Source organism: Halichondria panicea, chromosome 12 (assembly GCF_963675165.1).
Source record: "Halichondria panicea chromosome 12, odHalPani1.1, whole genome shotgun sequence".
In the NCBI taxonomy this organism is placed as follows: Eukaryota; Metazoa; Porifera; class Demospongiae; order Suberitida; family Halichondriidae; genus Halichondria; species Halichondria panicea.
Window position 1 is genome coordinate 617,690 of NC_087388.1, and position 20,070 is coordinate 637,759.

Consider the following 20,070-nt stretch of genomic DNA (forward strand, 5'->3'; position numbering starts at 1 on the left):
TCCAAAGGTCTCTATTGCATGGGGGTGTGGTGAGAAAATTGAATGGTTCCTGGCCGGCTAGCTGCATACTATATACTGCACTGTACTGCACTGACCTCTTGTGCTGAGAGAATAAAGACTAAGAGAACGAGACTGGAGAAGGAGGGTAAGTGGACTGCTGTGTAAGTCTTGAAGCTTTCCCGAAGCTTGCATTAGAATTGCTTTTCTTTGTGTGCAGTGTCTCAGCGCAGCATTGAAGTAGCCAGCACAACAGAGCAGCATATTAATACAGTTATCTAGGCATAAATTATTAAAGCTACATTGTATTTCCATTCAGTCCTGTATTAGCTACAGTGAACTAAAGAACATTGATATTAATGTAGTAGTTATAATTCTACTTGTCTTTCCAACAGTCGGAAATTTCAGACAAAGATGTCGACACCACCAGTCATTGATCTTTGTCAAGTGGTGCGTCGTGGCGACAAACCATTGTCTGGTCTACACAAACTCACCAGAACAAAACCTGTGGCCATTCTCCTCGTGTTGTCTTTTGTCGTCATTGGATCTTTAGCATCTTTATTCATTCCCGTACTCACCTGTCTCCTCCATTATCTGAGGGTGATTCGTCACATCGTGTTGAGAAAGTTTTTTGACCTGGGTGTTGGAAGCTGGATAACTTGCGTATCAGTGAGTCCATTGTTATAATTATAGTGGTAATTGACTTTTGAGGTAAAGAGATTGTTTGACTGTACCTCACTTTATTGATACGCTTATGATAAATGTGAAATGTGCAAACTTACACTCGCCCTCACTATTCACACACACACACACACACATATCGCATATCCGACAACTCTTGAAATTTGCCTTGGATCGAAATAGATCATCTTTGGTAAGTTCGTTAAGTAAAGATTTTCACCAGTTATTATTGCACGTTCACTGTCTCCATACCAGAGTATGTGTATGGAATCAAGACACGGATATTTGGTTACCGTGGGCGCTTCAAGAAGAGGTGTGTCTTCATAATGAACCACGTCTCTCACTTGGACTGGCTCTATTTTTGGACTGTTGTTATCCGGCAGGGCGATGTTTCTAAGTGGAAGGTGGTCACTAAGAACAATATCAGGAACCTACCCATACTGGGTAAGAGAAGAGGCTATACTGGGAAGAGTGTGGGGCTCACTATGTACTGCAAAACTTTAAAATAGATTTATCTACTGCCATGCTTGTGCTGACCCCCCCCCCCCCCCCCCACACACACACACACACACACAGGTCAGTGTATGCAGTGTGCCTGCCTCCTCTTCATAGAGCGCAACTGGGAGAAAGACGAAACAGAGTTCCGCAACAAATTGGACTACTTTAATTCCCTCTCGTATCCGTGTCAGCTCCTCCTCTTCCCTGAGGGCGGCGACCTCACGTACAAGTCAAAGAGCAAAAGCAACTCGTATGCAGACCAAAAAGGACTACCAAACTACGACTATTGTCTACATCCGCGAACCAAAGGATTCACTCATATTGTGAGACAAATGCGAGAAGTTGGACTTGACGCTGTTTACGATGTCACGATCGGTTTCCCGGATACCCTACCAAAGACGGAAGTGGACTTCCTCGGTGGGACTATGCCCCAGCAGATAGACTTTCATATCAAGAGTCACGATGATTCGGATATTCCTACGGATGAGAATGAACTTGGTAAATGGTGTCAAGAGAGGTGGCAAGAAAAGGAAGAGCTACTGCGTGGTTACTATACCAACGGTACTTTCGACGATAGCCAATCAAAATTAAGAGCTGGGATTAAGAAATTGAATGATACTTCCGATGACTCTACAAGTTGGAGCAGACCTACTTACATGTTTCTACTGTTGGTGTTTACTATGGTGCCAGGTGCACTGCTTTACCTCTGGTGGGGTCTCATGTTACCTTTCTTTGTGCTCTCTCTCATTTTTACCATCTGGCTGTGCAAGTATGGGTTTGGATTTGATGGCCTTGTCCTGTGGCTGCATAGAGAAGCCACTCAAGACTTCCTGGCTACCAACAAGAACAGAGCCCAGTAACAATAATAGACATTAGCTTTATAGCTTTATATATTTATAATTACAGGTTCATTTTCAAACCAGTTTTGTTTAGATATGAAATGTAGTTACAATATCTTATAGAAAGAAAGTGATAATTTGTGCCGCATATAATACAACATTATTATTGCAATGTCATGTATAATATTGTATCAAAGTGATGGCCGAGTTGGTTATGTTGATGAAGCATACAAGTCAATAGTTTTCCTGAGTGTGTTATAGTTCATGTTCATTTGAGAGAGCTCTTGTGAGTGTCTGAGTTTTGACTCCTCCAGTTCTTGTAGCAGGTGACTGTTGGTTGCCACTAGTGACCTGGGTGGTGTGAACAAGTCAGTTACCATTAGGCATGAATAATTAAATTAATTGTGGGTATTTAAAAAACATGAGCTCTGAATGAAGAACGTAATTATGTACAGCTGTAATCATGGCAGTGGTATAATTGCTGTTACTATATGTATAATAGGGACTAATAGGCCTAGATGCTATATAGAACTTTCTTTACAATCACTTTACTATAACTCAAGATAGCCTACATAATAATTATAGTGGGAAAGAACTAGAGAGAGAGTGGGGAAATAAAGGGCAGAAAGTAAGAGATAGTGGGTACAGTATACATACATAGTTTATCACCTGTGACTCTCCTGAAGCATGACAGCCAGCTGGTGGAGCTGCGTCATGGTGTCAGCCTCAGCCACACCCCTCTCAGCAGCAGCCTCTAATTCAGCTCTCAAATCATCCTTCTCAACCTCAAGGGACCCTGTGTGTGTGTGTGTGTGTGTGTGTGTGTGTGGGGGGGGGGGGGGTGATCGATATTAGCATTAATTGACAAAAATAATGTTGACGCACGTATTTGTTGTTTGAAGGTATCTAGGCGACTGGTGGGTGGAGCCTGATCCAGTGTCGTTCTCAGAGAAGCATTTTCCTCCTTCAGAGTGGCAATGATTTCATGGAGGGAAGTCTGTGGGGAAGAAGCATAGTTGCATGTACTGCATACGAGGATCACTTATCTATTGAGACCACTCAGTACTGTCCCTACAATGCTATCACTATTAAATTGACCTCCCTAAAGAGACCACCTCTCTATTAAATTGAGACCACTCAAATACTTAATTCAACTATTGAAAAGATACCCGGCCCATAGAAACTATTCTAGTACAACAACACAGGAAGATCCAACAATGGAGTGCTGCAATTACACACATGACACTATAATATAATTATTATTGTCAATATGGCAGAGTACGTCATTAACACAATTTTTGCTGGTACTGTAAATGTACAGTTTAATACCCTCAACATCACGTAGCCCATAAATATATTATGTATGAGTATCGTTATTATATATACCAAGACCCCCCCGCCCACTCACAGCCTCCCTGACAGTCTCTCCCAGCTGATGTCGTAACTCCTCCCTCGACCTCTTGTGCCCTGACACCTCCTCCGATAATTTAGTACGGCTCTCCTCAAAATGCTGACTCAGCACATTAGAGTCGGCCTGGCTTTGCTGCAACTGACCCTATGTGAAAAATAACTTCTAAAAAAATTCTCAAAATTACTTTTCCATACCTTTAATTGAGTAATTTCCGCATCCTTTTCTTGCAAGTTTGTAGTAACATTGTCCAGCTGTTGTTGAAGATCTCTGACGCTTTCCTCAAGTTTACCTTGCCTCTCCTGTTCATCCCGTGGGCGTGTGTGGTGTGAGGTGTGTGGGCGTATGGAGGGTGGGGGGATGTGAGCTCGGAGCCAGTCACTAAATTTATCTGTTGTATATAAACGAAAAATTACACAAATGAACCAAAAAGCAATACAATAAGCTTTATGGTATAAAAATCGATGCCCCTGAAAAATGCACCAATATATGTTAATTATTAAGCTGGTACATACACATGCCCATCAATGACTAAACCACCTTTGAACTCTGAGTCTCTCTGCAGCGGACCAAGATCTCCGTCAACAAACCTGAGGGGGTGGGTGGGTTACAGGTAACCATAGCAACTAATGTACGTGTGAGTGTGAGGCTGACCATTGCATAAATCCGAGCAAATCTTCTAGAGCAGCGGGCACTCCATCATCACTATGGTAACGACCCACCTTTACAATCTCAGCATCATCTGTAAACGGTTAATAAATTAATTTTCTTTTTAACCATTTAACTTAATTACCATTGGTAATACTGCTCTGCTCCGGTTCACTAAGAGAGCGTGGAGTGGGTGTCAGTGTGAAGTGGCCCACCCCCCTTTTATCTCCGCTGTGTGTGGGCAGGCTGTGATGGTGTGAGGGGGTGTGGAGCTGACGAGCTTGGTCCCTCTTAGAGATCAGATCCAACAGTTCATCAGTGTCGTTGTCTAAACCTGTACACACAAACACATGATATGAGCATCACACGTACAAGCATCACATGACACAAACACATGATATGAGCATCACACGTACAAGTATCATATGACACAAACACATGATATAAGCATCACACGTACAAGTATCACATGACACAAACACATGATATAAGCATCACACGTACAAGCATCACATGACACAAACACATGATATGAGCATCACACGTACAAGTATCACATGACACACACACTGTTAGGCTACAGCAGTAACGACTGACACAATAATAGAGTGTGGCTACCATACACGCTGCAATACTTCACTTGAGCGTGGAAGGACTAGCTACAACTAAGCTGCAAACGTACTAACTTGACTCACAGCTGGGTCTGGGGGCCAGTGACTTGACCAGCTCTTTCCTTGAAGACAAACTGCACACACAGATATCAGTAGTAGACGTTGATATAATTATATACATACAGTGAAACCTGCTTAGGCTGGTGACTTAGTACATAAGCAGGTCACCCTCCATAATACAGCTAGGTTAATGGGCCCCAAACTGCACACACACACACAACTGTCAGTAGTAGACATTGATACAGCAGCCTCTACTCTAGTACACACACTCACTGTTTGCCACTGCGTGATGACGCTACAGGTGTGCTAGATGGAAGGCTTCTGTCAAACAAGTGAGCCTGTGGGTGGGGGGGGGGTGGGTGGGCAGTCGGCTTAGAAACAAACAAGACTATAAATTGATTCGTAGAACGAAAGGTGCTAGTTATTTGGGCTCACCTGATCAGAGTTGAAATGTAGTAAGGCGGCTCTTCTCTCAGCATCCCTCACACCACGGTCATCTGTGAGAAGACAATAACTTTGAGTGGCCATAACTCCACTTCTGTTGACCCGATTTCAATAATTTTGTGATATTCTGAAAGCTTAGAGTGAGCTCTTTCAAATGGTATGTTCAGCTCAAATTTTTCGATCGGACCCAAATTTGACATTTTCCCCCACCTATATATAGCCCATGCTTTTTTATCAAAATCAGCCTCGAAAATGACCTTTGATTTTAATACACCATCTGAAAGAACATATTTTAGGCTACCAGAAAATCATAAAATCAGTGACATTGGACCATCCTAAGACAAGTTATGGCCTCTCAAAGATGCTACCATTGCTACTCTCACCTAGCTTCCTGAGGTTGACCAGCATGTGGACCATAAAGAGTCTGTAGTCTGTCTCGTTCTTTGTAACTGGGTTTAGGCGAAGGTCCAAATCCTGCCAAAGACATTTATTACCATTTCACTCACAATACATTAATAATTAAAAAGTGGTCTCTCAAAATTATTGATGAAGGTCAACCTTCTTGTTGGTACAGTGAGCGGTACGTAAAAGTAAATAATGGGCATACACTTGCCTTTAGTTTCTTGTTGTGTCTGAGTCTGAACAGCTCTGTCAGTGATCCAATGTTGTTGTAGTAGCTGAAAGCTGTTGTCAAGGAAACAGATTATTTACTATAATTATAGCTGCTAAGTACGTGCAGCAATGACATAAGAATATGGATGTACCCAGAAAAATGTCTAAAGTGGCGGATATTTTCAACCCTCAATCTCAATCAATTTGCCTTTTTTATAGCCTGACATCATCTAGGTCTAAGAGGTGGTTAGTACCGACCACCACCATGTACCGACTAGTGTGCTTGATCATCTAGGTCTAAGAGGTGGTTAGTACCGATGTGTGGTAAACTAGGTCTAAGAGGTGGTTAGTACCGACCACCACCATGTACCGACTAGTGTGCTTGATAGAGTAAAGTGTAGGATACATGTTGAGGGATTCCAGATGCTTCAGATGCTCAAGTCCCTAGATACGAGTTGCATAAGATGAAAATAATGCATACAGGAGCATAATAAAAACTGCATTTTGATAGCATTAGTTTTCCCTATACAAACTTTAGACTCTGTCCCACACACACCCACATACCGCCCCTATCTCCACCTCCGCCCCCACACCTCACCTCCAGCGACTCAAGGGCGTTCCTCGAAAGGTCAAGATGTTTGAGGCGGACAAACCCAGCCAGCGATCTGCTGAGGTGAGTTATTTTCTCGTAATAGGACCCAGGCAGGGAGATGGACCTCACGTCATCTGCAGACGTAATAATTACATACGATAAGTACATACAAGGCCTTAAGGCAGACCATTACTTATACGTACGTACCTAGGGTATCTTTTTGCAGGTTGAGATGCTCTCTTATCCACTTCTCTGTGATGCAGAGGACGCCATTGCTGTCAGTCTTAGTAGTGTTTCTAGCTCTGTCGTTTCCAGCCATGCTTTTGCATTTCAAAGCTTCTGATCTGGGGAGGTTCAGGGTTCGCTAATAACCAATTTTCAATTTTCACCGAGCGCCATTTACCATAACACCATTTTACCTAGTTCTCCTCAACTATAAAGAAGGTAATTCTGTGATACTGTATTTTGATTACAATGTATACTCTCCCCTCTCTATGTCACATGCACAGTGAGCTCTACAATACATATCCACGAGTTTATATCACCCATGGTTTCCATGTGGTGTCTCAGAGTGAAGTCAATCCGTCGTCGTCCGATGACTCTCCTCGGGGCAGCTGCTGCTACCAGTTTCTTCGTTGGCGTTGCTCTATTCAAATCATGGACTCCAGGTGACTACTAGACTCCCACCACACCTACAGACGTACATGTAGACCCTTATAAAATTGTTCGTATTAACATTTATTTATTTATTTATTTTCTGTACAGCTCATGTGCAGTGTGTAGCCTCTTGTGCTTCAGTGGGTGTGTATCAGATACTGCAAAAGAACGAAGCTTCCAAGAAATTGAAAAACCACCGAGTGAAAAGATTTGACGTAAACTTTCTTGGTTCCAACTCACCAATTGAAGATCGATTTGTGGTCGGTGCTAGTAATAACCTAGGAGCTACTCTCTTCTCAGTAATTGACGGTCACAAAGGAACCCATTGCTCACACTACCTCCAACACCACATGTTACAACACGTATCTACGGCTCTACACAAAACAGGAGATGTTAAAGATAAAGACGACTTGAGAATTATACTGAATATGAACAGTACACCTTTTGTCGTTAACTCACAAGCTGAAGTCGAGCTCCAACCCAAAGACGGTTTCGATGGAAATCTAATTAAAGGATGTTTACAGAAATCTTTAAGTTTATTGGATGATTCGTTTTGCAATGCAGCTCTTGAAGACATTAAACTCATCCAAAAAGGACACTCCCTATCTCCTGACATGAAACAGCGTGTAATGACGGCCATTGAGGGGGCGTGTGCTATCACAGCTGTCGTGAGAAAAGACGACATTTTCGTCGCTAATACGGGAGATTGTAGAGTAGTGATTGGGCGAGAAACGGCCGGTAAAACTTGGACAGCTGTTCCACTTTCAGACGACCAAAATGCTCAGAACAAAGCTGAAGTGAAGCGGCTCCAAGACGCACATCCGGGGGAGACGGTGATAATTGAGAATCGTGTTCTGGGCAGTTTAATGCCTTTCAGAACATTTGGCGATGCTGACTTCAAGTGGGAGAAAAAATACTTGCAAGGTTTGATGACCACCTGGATAAACTACGAGACGCCACCGTACGTAACAGCTGAGCCTGTGGTCACCCACTGTAAAATCGAAGAGAGTGATCGTTTCCTGATAATTGGATCGGATGGTTTGTGGGAAAGAGTGTCTAACGAAGAAGCTGTAAACGTTGTTGCAAGGACTCAGGGGGAAAAGAAGTTTTCAAAGAAACGGTCGTTTTTTGGTTCGATATTTGGAGAGTCAAGGGACGATGAGTGTTGCCGTGACAATGCCGCTACTCAGCTATTGTGGCATGTGTTAGGAGGTAGTGATACTGAAGTGTCTCAGCTACTCAATGTAGACCCGAGGGTTAGCCGAATGTATCGTGATGACATCACTATTATTGTTGTGTACTTCTAAAATTTAATCATTTCTATCATTTTGTGTATTATCAATACATCAAACTCTGATTCAAATTATTGACATGTTACTATTGTGATCTTTGCCACCACTATTAAAATGGTGATAAAGCTGCTGTCAGATTACTCGGCATAAAACTATGTAGATCTACACCTAGTGTACCTATAAGAAGAGATCAGTATGGATTCAGGAAGAGACTACATCAACTGTTAGATTTACATTGAATTGAAAATGAATTTAGTAAAAACGATGAACAATATCAAAGGAGTAGTCCATCTGTTGAATATCGAGTCTCGACAAGTGTTACTAAGTAAACCTGGTATAGGACCAAAGAGAGTCGAGAAGATCCTTACCCTGAGGAGCGATTGCATGAAAGATGGCGGATCAATGAGTCTAAGAGATGCAATGGATGCGAAGGCGATCACTCCTAGTCTATTGGCAAAGCTAACGGGAGATGAAAATGCACCATTTGTGATCAAATACGTAGAACTGTATTGCCAGAGCTTCCATGATGTCTGTCAGGTTGGTAGATCTAGTAACAAATGTTGATCAAGGACCAAGTACCGTTAATGCTTGCACGGTTACGTATTGCTAAATGCCACAGTGGATTTACCGTCTATAATTACTATATATAGTGCTCCTATACTGAGGTAGTCCGTACCTAGTGTTCTCCTAGTGTTTCCATACAGGCACCTAATAGTGACAGGGCTGCATGAGGTATACCTAGTGTTCTCCTAGTGTTTCCATACAGGCACCTAATAGTGACAGGGCTGCATGAGGTATACCTAGTGTTCTCCTAGTGTTTCCATACAGGCACCTAATAGTGACAGGGCTGCATGAGGTATACCTAGTGTTCTCCTAGTGTTTCCATACAGGAACCTAATAGTGACAGGGCTGCATGAGGTATACCTAGTGTTCTCCTAGTGTTTCCATACAGGAACCTAATAGTGACAGGGCTGCATGAGGTATACCTAGTGTTCTCCTAATAAATTATTCAATAGTGCTTCCATACATGTACAGGGTTAGGGAGGGGGTTAGGTACTAGAATATTTTGCAAATGTGATTAAAAATAAAATCACAAAAACCTAAACTGGTACTGCATGCATGGTATGACACAAGATCCCTGTCAGAACGCAATAGTTAGATCACAAAGGGTCACTCATTCGCAAATGTTTTTCACACCCAACATATTCTAGTAATACGGTATAATGTATACTGCAGTCCAAGAAAAAGCAGGGAAATTATTTTGGGAGCCAGTAAATCATGTGAGAAGAAGAGAAGTACCACACAATTTTGTGTTGACCCATCTACAGTACGTAAGCCAGAACAAAAGTCAACACTAAAATACCAATATTATTACACAGGTACATTTACAATGTTATAGCCAGCCTCTCACCTGCCCATGCAATCCAAGTTGAGGGTTACTCACCTGTAACCACAGTTTAAGCTTGCACAACCACTGTTGCAAAGATTCTGCAAAACCCTGTATAGTGTTTCCTTACATGCAGATACCTAGTAATCTCCTATCTCTGGATCTGGGCATACACAATGCTGCATACGTTCTCATGGATACTGACTACACTGTACGAGAGTGGAAAAGACTGGACCTGGGCATGCCCTCTCCTTATAATCCAGAGGAATGCTTCAGAAAGGTCAGCTTTCAGCGGCAGTTTTGCATGCAATAAAGATTCAAAAATATTTTTTTTGCAGGTGAAAGAATCCCTGGGGCAGTTTCCACCAGCTGATCTGTATGTGATAGAGGAACAAAGTCACAGAAACCCATCTAATCGAGGTTTTCTAAACATCAGTGTGCAACTGAGAGTCTTAGAGGCCATGGTTTTGGCAGTATCCAAGCTCACAAGCTTGTCCCCAGTCCATTCTCTGTCTCCAAACCGTGTCTCACGATACTTTGGTACCAACGGGAAAAGTGGGGCTGCTGCCAAGAAGAAGATGTCTATCGAGTTTGCTACCAAAATGATTGAAACTCTCAATCCAATGAAGACCCCTCTTGGAAATACAATAAAAGTGCCACAGGATTTAGTCAAATATTTTGAAAAGGAGAAAAAGAAGGACGACCTCAGCGATTGTTTACTCCAGGCTGCAGCTGTTGTTGATTGGTGTAAAATGACACAAAAACTTAACTATAATTAGATAGTTTCAAGAGTGGCATATATACGCACTCCTGGTTGTACATTTGACAATAACAGTTAATTTTGTTGCTTTTTTTGTTATTTTTGGCTGAGTTGAGAGGTGCTCTGCACAGAAAATTGTTTGTTAATACCTCTGCAAACGAATACATACGCAAAGCATGCACATTTTTATTTCTTTATGTCTGAGTTGAGCATTCAAAACTTTTTTTCTTTAATAGTGTACATGTAAAAAAAACCTGTGGGGGGCACAATAGACGTTTATGAGCTGAAGAATGCAATTAGTGTTGATTACTACTTGGTTTACTTCCGTAGTAGTTTTAGCCACACCCACTTTACATGTAATTACATTGTGTACTGAATGCAGGTGTCATTCACAAAATCTAAATAAGCAAAACCTGGGTACGTAACAAATTATTAAAACACACTTTTTCAAATTGAATGAAAGATAACAAAACTAACATGGATGTACACATTTTCACTCTTGATTGAGAGTTAAATAGCTTAATTAGTGTGTCATTCGCAAAATAATGTACACACTCAAAACCTGGGTATACAGACGAGCACATCCAGCTGCTTCTGCACACATATAAAACGTTTTCAAATTGAATGCAAAATAACAAAACTAAATGTGTTTGTATGGATGTACACATCCTGCAGTATGGGGTAACACACAAGCATTAGAGTAGCCACTTTGTCTATCTTTGTACCCGCCTGATCTCCACTCCTGCATTAAACTGTTTTCTCTGAACTCTTCTATTGGAACTATTTTCTCAATGTCTTTTGTTATTAAATCAATGATCTCCCTCGTTTCAAAGTGCCTTGGATAGGATCTGTGTTGAGTGTTCCGAGTGATGAATTCCACAGGGAACACCATTTGATTGTGGTAGGCCATGTCACCCATTAAACAGATATACCACTGAGAGAACCACCAACTAGTGTTATCAAACCGATTCCAATGATGCAAAACAGGTTCCAAAACAGTCTCAGCAGCTTTGTGGTGGAAGGCATTAATCATACCGTCAAAAAAGACGGCTGTAACATACTCTTCCATAGGCTCTTGGAAACAACCATTTCTGATTTTGAATCGAATTGTCCGGTCGACTGATCGCCATTCTTCAGTATCGATTGCCGCTATTGGAGGCCGCAAACGAAACAAAAAATCTTCAAATGATCTCCAAGGATTTTTGTTATGATCTTGTACATCGTTATACAGCTCTATTTTAGCATCATCATCCATGAAAATGTAATACATGTACTTTTTATCTCCTTGCACTGTGGTATTGTACAGTATCCCTCTGCCGGTAGTCCAGGTGGTAGATGGATGAAAGATATGGGTAACGTGGGAACTGTACGTACTGGCGGTGGTGCATCTCTCCTTGTATCCTAGCACCAGCAAGTCACACTGACAATCTAAAGAGTTGCCAAATATATCAATTGATAATAAATCTTCAGGAACACAGCTTTCAGTCATGATCATGTAGAGAAATTTCTTGTGGAAATCAACACCACTGTCTAAATTGCAATCTGTAGCTTTGTGTCTGGCGATATTGGACCTTGAGTAATGAGGGATTAGCTCCACTGGCAACACAAATAACTTGTCTAGGAGGCAGTAATGTCGTAGTATATACAATACTAGTATTATATCCACCATTAGAGCAGCAACAAAACAGCAGGAAGTTCTTATTTTAGGGACGAATAGCTTCATTCTTGAGAACGACTTTTCTCAGATGCCTCACCTAAAAAAATGTTATTATTATATAGGCCAATTAAATTTCGTATGCATGTGTGCATTATTGCGCAGAGCACAATAATGCGGCCTAGATTCGAAGTGACCAGTACACATTGTACAATGTACACACTTTACATGTACAGATAAATATGCTCCTCTTCCATAACACTTTATAGCATATTGAGCAAAAAAATTTTAGCACCCCTCCTGTCAAGAGAGACAGAGCGATACCGGCTGCCTTAGTGATGGCCCACTCTACCCAACTGAATTCTCCTGTGACCATACCCTCAATACCGTCAATGCAGTCAGAGATTCCTTCTCCAATGAGGAACATTCCGAACTGTGACGCAACCATATGTTGCATTAGCACACTTATATTACTTGATAGAACCGATACTTGTACGATATTAATTAGGTATGGTAAGCTAAGAATCAATGCTTTGGGACCACCAGAATGCCTTGGATTGCTTATATACAATCAGGATTGGAATCATGTAAAGAGGAGATGAGAAAATTGGGCATTGAATGGTTAAGTCAATAGTTTGGGTCGAATAAATCATGCTCCCACTTGGACACTGCGTTCTCCTGGCCCCGCTGGCCGCAGGATGAATCTCTACAGCTAGGAGAGAAAATAACATTTTCAATAGCCACATGTACTATCGATAGCTAATTATAGAGACTAGCTGCATGTTCTTGTCTTTCTCAGTTGTTCTCCATTACTATGACTGAAAGCTGTGAAGAATACTATTGTCACTTTGATCAGATGTATTTGGCAGACAGTGCATGGGGTGCATGATTATGCTTGGGTTCTCATTTCGAGGTTACGCTGTACCTCATGCTGCCTCTCTAAAGTCTTCCCCATTGTTGTAGCTAGCAATGGGAAATTGAAGAGAGGCAACTTCATGACTCACACCGCCACACCTCCATGCACCCTGTGATGACACTTGATACTAAGCTTGATACTATAAGCGAAACCAGGAGCCCATAATTGAGAGCTCCTGGCGAAACTCATAAGTGTAGAGTCTACTACTCAGTACTGGGTGATTGATACACCATTCTCCATGAGTTCATAATTATTGGAGCTGTTCTCTAAGTCATCAGTTTATAATTCATATAATTTATAATCATAATTATTATCTCTGGCACACATATTAAAAATACAAAATTAATAAAATAGTTTCAATGAAAGCACCGCAGGTGCTGATGCCTCGGTGGAGATGTCAAAGCTACATAACATAAAGCTGCTACTAATAGCTTTTATGCAAAACAATTAAATTTTGCTGCATTGCAAAAACTCAGCGAGTGGGTAATGATCGACCATGATTGTTGTTAAAACGATCGATGCCAAAAGTTCAAGTCTAAAATTAATAGCTGCCATCAGCAGAGCCTTGCAGCTCTCTTCTCACTCTTGCAGCTACCAATAGCTAGCGTTCTAGTGCAGAGCTAACTACTAAGTAGAGTAGCAACACTCGGTAAACAAGTTTGGCTACGTGCTCTTCTAAAAAGGCTGCAATGGCATTCCAAGTAAGCAAAACTAGGCATAACTCGAGAATGAAACATTATTTTGCAAATCCACTAATTAAAATCCAAGTAAACATGACTAGAAGCCTATAGAAACTCTTACTTGCACTTGATTCATCCTTGAGCAGCTGTAGCAGTCTACACAGACACACTACCGTATACCTCGCTTGCGCATGCGCACCGAGGCATAATTAATTACGTTTGAATGCAAAACTAAATATGCTTATATGGATGTACACATCCTGGAGTATGTGGTGACATACAAGCAGCAGCAGCATTAAAATAGCCACTTTTTCTACCATTGTGCTGGACTGACCTCCTAGACCTCCACTCCAGTATTAAATTGTTTTCACTGAATTCTATTGGAACTATTTTCTCAATGTCTTGTGCTATTAAATACATGATATCTTTCGTTTCAAACTGCTTTGGATAGGATCTGTGTTGAGTGTTCCGAGTGATGAATTCCACAGGGAACACCATTTGATTGTGGTAGGCCATGTCACCCATTAAACAGATATACCACTGAGAGAACCACCAACTAGTGTTATCAAACCGATTCCAATGATGCAAAACAGGTTCCAAAACAGTCTCAGCAGCTTTGTGGTGGAAGGCATTAATCAAACCGTCAAAAAAGAAGGCTGTAACATACTCTTCCATAGGCTCTTGGAAACAACCATTTCTGATTTCGAATCGAATTGTCCGGTCGACTGATCGCCATTCTTCAGTATCGATTGCCGCTATTGGAGGCCGCAAACGAAACAAAAAATCTTCAAACGTCCTCCAAGGATTTCTGTTCTGATCTTGAACATCGTTGTATAGCTCTATTTTAGCATCATCATCCATGAAAATGTAATACATGTACTTCTTATCTCCTTGCACTGTGGTATTGTATAGCATCCCTCTGCCAGTAGTCCAGGTGGTAGATGGATGAAAGATATGGGTAACATGGGAACTGTACGTACTGGAGGTGTTGCATCTCTCCTTGTATCCTAGCACCAGCAAGTCACACTGACAATCTAAAGAGTTGCCAAATATATCAATTGATAATAAATCTTCAGGAACACAGCTTTCAGTCATGATCATGTAGAGAAATTTCTTGTGGAAATCAACACCACTGTCTAAATTGCAATCTGTAGCTTTGTGTTTGGCGATATTGGACCTTGAGTAATGAGGGATTAGCTCCACTGGCAGCACAAATAACTTGTCTAGGAGGCAGTAATGTCGTAGTGTATACAATACTAGTATTATATCCACCATTAGAGCAGCAACGAAACAGCAGGAAGATCTTATTTTAGGGACAAATAGCTTCATTCTTGAGAACAACGGCTAATCACTTTTCTCAGATGTGCCTCACCTAAAAAAATGTTATTACAGGGTTTTGCAGAGTCTTGCAACATGAACTTTTAATCGGTCTGCACATGCGCAGAGATCTACCTTTGATCTCACCGCAGACTATTAGCTAAGGGTCAGTGCATGCATAGATAGTATCTATGGTGCATGTGTGTGTGGAAATGAGTAAGGCAGCCTCAAAACTCTCTTTTCACATAATTATAACAGTGGAGGGTGATGTGTACAGAAATGATATTACGATTTAATTAATTGGTGAGCCAGAGTACTCCAGCGTGGAAGTGTCTGAACCCCAAATTAATTTATTATAGTGATCTTGTGAGTGCAGCATGAGTTCAATACATCAGCAGGAGTTAAAATTTGCAGAGGTCGCCATAGCCTGGTGTATTAAACTTCGAGCTTGCAACCAGTGGTGCCAGCTCTAACTCGTGGATGTTGTAGAATGTAGCAGAGTTCACTGTAGTGGGATTGACATCGTGGTCAAAACAATACATCCATGCATGAGTTCAAACCAATAGGAACTTGGTAGAAGAGGAAGCTTTAAATCAGCCTTGTAGGACCAATGACAGTGACAACACCATCCCAAGATAGACTTCTGGGGGCTGCCCACTTTTGATTTTACTGCTTGCCTCAGCTAGCTATACATAGTGATACAAGTCCTGGACTTCACTTTAGAATCCATTTTTACTGATCATGGTGGCAGATCTCTACGCATGCGCAGACTGGTTAAAAGTTCATGTTGCAAGACTCTGCAAAACCCTGTATTATCGGCCAATTAATTAAATTTCGTAGGCATGCATGTGTGCATTATTGCGCAGAGCACAATAATGCGGCCTAGATTCGAAGTGACCAGTACACATTGTACAATGTACACACTTTACATGTAGATCTACAGATAAATATATTGAGCAAAAAAATTTTAGCACCCCTCCTGTCAAGAGAGACAGAGCGATACCGGCTGCCTTAGCTTAGTGATGGCCCACTCTGCCCAACTGAATTCTCCTGTGACCATACCCTCAATACCGTCAATGCAGTCAGAGATTCCTTCTCCAATGAGGAACATTCCGAACTGTGACGCAACCACGTTGCATTAGCACACTTATATTACTTGATAGAACCGATACTTGTACGATATTAATTAGGTATGGTAAGCTAAAAATCAATGCTTTGGGACCACCACCAAAATGCCTTGGATTGCTTATATACAATCAGGATTGGAATCATGTAAAGAGGAGATGAGAAAATTGGGCATTGAATGGTTAAGTCAATAGTTTGGGTCAAATTAATCATGCTACCACTTGGACACTGCGTTCTCCCGGCCCCGCTGGCCGCGGGATGAATCTCTACAGCTAGGAGAGAAAATAACAATTTCTACAATAGCCACATGTCTATTATCAATAGCTAATTACACATACTAGCTGCATGTTCTTGTCTTTCTCTGTTGTTCTCCATTACTATGACTGAAAGCTGTGAAGAATACTATTGATCAGATGTATTCATGGGGTGCATGATTATGCTTGGGTTCTCATTTCGAGGTTACGCTGTACCTCATGCTGCCTCTCTAAAGTCTTCCCCATTGTTGTAGCTAGCAATGGGAAATTGAAGAGAGGCAACTTCATGACTCACACCGCCACACCGCCATGCACCCTGTGATGACACTTGATACTAAGCTTGATACTATAAGCGAAACCAGGAGCCCATAATTAAGAGCTCCTGGCGAAACTCATAAGTGTAGAGTCTACTACTCAGTACTGGGTGATTGATACACCATTCTCCATGAGTTTATAATTATTGGAGCTGTTCTCTAAGTCACCAGTTTATAATTCATATAATTTATAATCATAATTATTATCTCTGGCACACATATTAAAAATACAAAATTAATAACAACGAAAATAGTTTCAATTAATTACGTTTTAATGCAAAACTAAATATGCTTATATGGATGTACACATCCTGGAGTATGTGGTGACATACAAGCAGCAGCAGCATTAAAATAGCCACTTTTTCTACCATTGTGCTGGACTGACCTCCTAGACCTCCACTCCAGTATTAAATTGTTTTCACTGAATTCTATTGGAACTATTTTCTCAATGTCTTGTGCTATTAAATACATGATATCTTTCGTTTCAAACTGCTTTGGATAGGATCTGTGTTGAGTGTTCCGAGTGATGAATTCCACAGGGAACACCATTTGATTGTGGTAGGCCATGTCACCCATTAAACAGATATACCACTGAGAGAACCACCAACTAGTGTTATCAAACCGATTCCAATGATGCAAAACAGGTTCCAAAACAGTCTCAGCAGCTTTGTGGTGGAAGGCATTAATCAAACCGTCAAAAAAGAAGGCTGTAACATACTCTTCCATAGGCTCTTGGAAACAACCATTTCTGATTTCAAATCGAATTGTCCGGTCGACTGATCGCCATTCTTCAGTATCGATTGCCGCTATTGGAGGCCGCAAACGAAACAAAAAATCTTCAAACGTCCTCCAAGGATTTCTGTTCTGATCTTGAACATCGTTGTATAGCTCTATTTTAGCATCATCATCCATGAAAATGTAATACATGTACTTCTTATCTCCTTGCACTGTGGTATTGTATAGCATCCCTCTGCCAGTAGTCTAGTCCAGGTGGTAGATGGATGAAAGATATGGGTAACATGGGAACTGTACGTACTGGAGGTGGTGCATCTCTCCTTGTATCCTAGCACCAGCAAGTCACACTGACAATCTAAAGAGTTGCCAAATATATCAATTGATAATAAATCTTCAGGAACACAGCTTTCAGTCATGATCATGTAGAGAAATTTCTTGTGGAAATCAACACCACTGTCTAAATTGCAATCTGTAGCTTTGTGTCTGGCGATATTAGACCTTGAGTAATGGGGGATTAGCTCCACTGGCAGCAAAAATAACTTGTCCAGGATGCAGTAATGTCGTAGTGTATACAATACTAGTATTGTAGCCACCATTAGAGCAGCAACAAAACAGCAGGAAGATCTCATTCTGTGGGCTAGCTTCATTCTTGATAATGGGTTGATTCTTCTAAGACCCCACGAAATGTACTGTGTTAGCATTCCTACAAGGATCCATTACTTCTATTGCAGAGATATAGCAGGCCAGTGTTTCAAAATATACACTCACTCGATCAACAACAGAGTGCATGTACAGGTCTGGTAAGGGGCAGAGTTTTTGCGGAAGTACCTGTCACGCGATATTCTTGGCTTCCCAGAATATCACGTGACAGGCGGCGAGTTGCCTCAAAATCAGGGCGGCCTCTGCGTTGCCAGTCCACTTTCTTTCCAAGACGATTCCTTACCAAATCATGCCTCTGGCCGTTTCAGAACATTCTAGAAAACATGCCTAAAAAACAAAACAAAACATGCATTTAGCACCATGTATATACGTTGCTTGAATACACCCTTGATAGCTTTAAGAATCGATGCTTTGGGACGAATAATATAAATGCAGAGTAGCTTTAATACACAACCATAATGTTGCAAAACATGGATTACAATCAGGATGGGAATCATGTAAAGAGGTTAAAACAAGCAATTAGTGAGAAATGAGAATTGAGTATTGAATGATTCTGAGTCAATAGTTTGGGTTGAATAAATCGTGCTCCCATCTGGACACTGCGTCCTCCCGGCTTTGCTGGCCGCGGGATGAACCTCTACAGCAGAAAAATGACAGTAGTAAAAAATTTCCTGGCACACAGTGAATCAACTATGGCAGCACACATTATAATAATCAACTATAGATGGCTAATAACTTACAGGCTGTTCTTGTCTCTCTCGAATGTAGACTCTTCGCTGTTAAAGAAACGACAGGAAATGAAATCTCAAATCTGAGTAGCTATGATATATAATTTGTACCTTTCAGCACTGGAGAGGCTAATAGATCTAAGACCACTTCGTCTGCAGATAATAAAATTTAGTATAATTGTTTGCAAAATTACTCACTTGTAGGTTGTTATTTCACTGTCCCTGACGATCCCCAAACAATAGGCCATTGCAGTGAGCTTAATCCTCCGTAGTTTGTGGAATCTCAATGCGACTATCTCACTTCGACTGTACGTAATGCGCTCTGCAATGGGAGCTGCAAAAGGACACATAGTTACCATAGAGATTTTTTACTACAGACAAATTCCAAATCTAATTACATGTAGCATGCTGTCAGAGTGGAGTGAGTACATGTAGCACTTACTCAATGGTCGCATGAACCCCTCATTGTGTATAAACACGTCATCATCATCCTCTTCATCGTTAGGGGTCAGTGGTGGAGTGAGCTGCATATCGCATGCAGAGAGAATCCATATAATCACCAATTGTACGCTACAATGATTTTATAATATCTACAGGGATTAGCTAGGTTACATACCAGTGCATCGACAGTTGTGTTCATTTGATGAACCAACGCCACTAGATCAGCGAGTGTCTTAACCTGAGAGGAAATCAAACAAGTGCAAATTGATGTTAGTTTAGGCAAGAAACAGGTTGAATTCGATATTCGAATATCTGTGGTTCACACTAGCAGTACCTCTTCTACAGTGCAGCAGCTTTTCATATTCAGCCTTTCCATGGCTGGCTGCAGCAGAGCCTCTAGGTCGTGTACATTGCATACTCCAGAGCTAACTTTAGCCAGAGGTCCAATGACTTCCACCAGAACCAGTCGAAGCTCCTTACTGAGAACTCTATCACACAGAATCGTGCGAATGTGAATCAGAAGGATGTCACAAGCAACCCGGACTGGGGGCTTTGGCATCAGCGTGTGTGGGAGCGACTTCAGAAACTTTAACATGACTAGCTCCATCTTCGCTAGCTTTCACCAGCACATGCAACAGTACGTACGTACTCGTACTATATACTGTACCTGTTAAAAAGCCACGTGGCTTGTGCACTTGACAGGTTTCAATAAAAGGGGGGTGGGGCTGCTGCTGTTCCAATGAATATCTTGTGGGAGTGT

General features: G+C 41.4%; 5 protein-coding genes across 8 annotated transcripts; 3 read left to right on the forward strand and 2 right to left on the reverse strand.

Annotated features, from left to right (window-relative positions):
* The first annotated feature begins 2 nt into the window (after positions 1-2).
* Positions 3-2,222, forward strand: LOC135344877 (lysocardiolipin acyltransferase 1-like). Of its 4 annotated transcripts, XM_064542169.1 has the most exons (4): positions 3-145; positions 393-871; positions 934-1,122; positions 1,255-2,222. In XM_064542169.1, the coding sequence occupies exons 3-4, from the start codon at positions 1,005-1,007 to the stop codon at positions 2,034-2,036; spliced, it is 900 nt and encodes a 299-aa protein (XP_064398239.1). In that variant the 5' UTR covers positions 3-145; positions 393-871; positions 934-1,004; the 3' UTR covers positions 2,037-2,222. The 4 variants fall into 4 exon arrangements, with proteins under 4 accessions (XP_064398239.1, XP_064398238.1, XP_064398240.1 ...); XM_064542168.1 differs by having other exon boundaries at positions 393-1,122; XM_064542170.1 differs by having other exon boundaries at positions 27-145; positions 218-1,122.
* On the reverse strand, positions 2,118-6,734 carry LOC135344856 (centrosomal protein of 72 kDa-like). The gene is made up of 16 exons (XM_064542144.1): positions 6,598-6,734; positions 6,397-6,524; positions 6,205-6,242; positions 5,800-5,863; positions 5,570-5,660; positions 5,178-5,239; positions 5,016-5,080; positions 4,767-4,816; positions 4,217-4,405; positions 4,078-4,165; positions 3,964-4,013; positions 3,621-3,814; positions 3,424-3,570; positions 2,901-3,012; positions 2,685-2,811; positions 2,118-2,366 (listed from the first exon to the last, which is right to left on the reverse strand). Exons 1-16 carry the CDS (start codon positions 6,707-6,709, stop codon positions 2,228-2,230), a joined length of 1,656 nt encoding a protein of 551 aa, XP_064398214.1. The 5' UTR covers positions 6,710-6,734; the 3' UTR covers positions 2,118-2,227.
* On the forward strand, positions 6,726-8,424 carry LOC135344865 (uncharacterized). Its single transcript, XM_064542154.1, has 3 exons — positions 6,726-6,834; positions 6,900-7,058; positions 7,156-8,424. The coding sequence occupies exons 2-3, from the start codon at positions 6,938-6,940 to the stop codon at positions 8,352-8,354; spliced, it is 1,320 nt and encodes a 439-aa protein (XP_064398224.1). The 5' UTR covers positions 6,726-6,834; positions 6,900-6,937; the 3' UTR covers positions 8,355-8,424.
* Position 8,425: 1 nt separating this feature from the next.
* Positions 8,426-10,705, forward strand: LOC135344878 (uncharacterized). The gene is made up of 3 exons (XM_064542172.1): positions 8,426-8,876; positions 9,863-10,006; positions 10,065-10,705. Exons 1-3 carry the CDS (start codon positions 8,586-8,588, stop codon positions 10,503-10,505), a joined length of 876 nt encoding a protein of 291 aa, XP_064398242.1. The 5' UTR covers positions 8,426-8,585; the 3' UTR covers positions 10,506-10,705.
* A 7,872-nt stretch (positions 10,706-18,577) lies between these two features.
* On the reverse strand, positions 18,578-20,035 carry LOC135345073 (uncharacterized). The gene is made up of 7 exons (XM_064542420.1): positions 19,645-20,035; positions 19,486-19,548; positions 19,312-19,393; positions 19,068-19,203; positions 18,981-19,022; positions 18,882-18,917; positions 18,578-18,778 (listed from the first exon to the last, which is right to left on the reverse strand). Exons 1-7 carry the CDS (start codon positions 19,915-19,917, stop codon positions 18,700-18,702), a joined length of 711 nt encoding a protein of 236 aa, XP_064398490.1. The 5' UTR covers positions 19,918-20,035; the 3' UTR covers positions 18,578-18,699.
* Between the last annotated feature and the right edge of the window lie 35 nt (positions 20,036-20,070).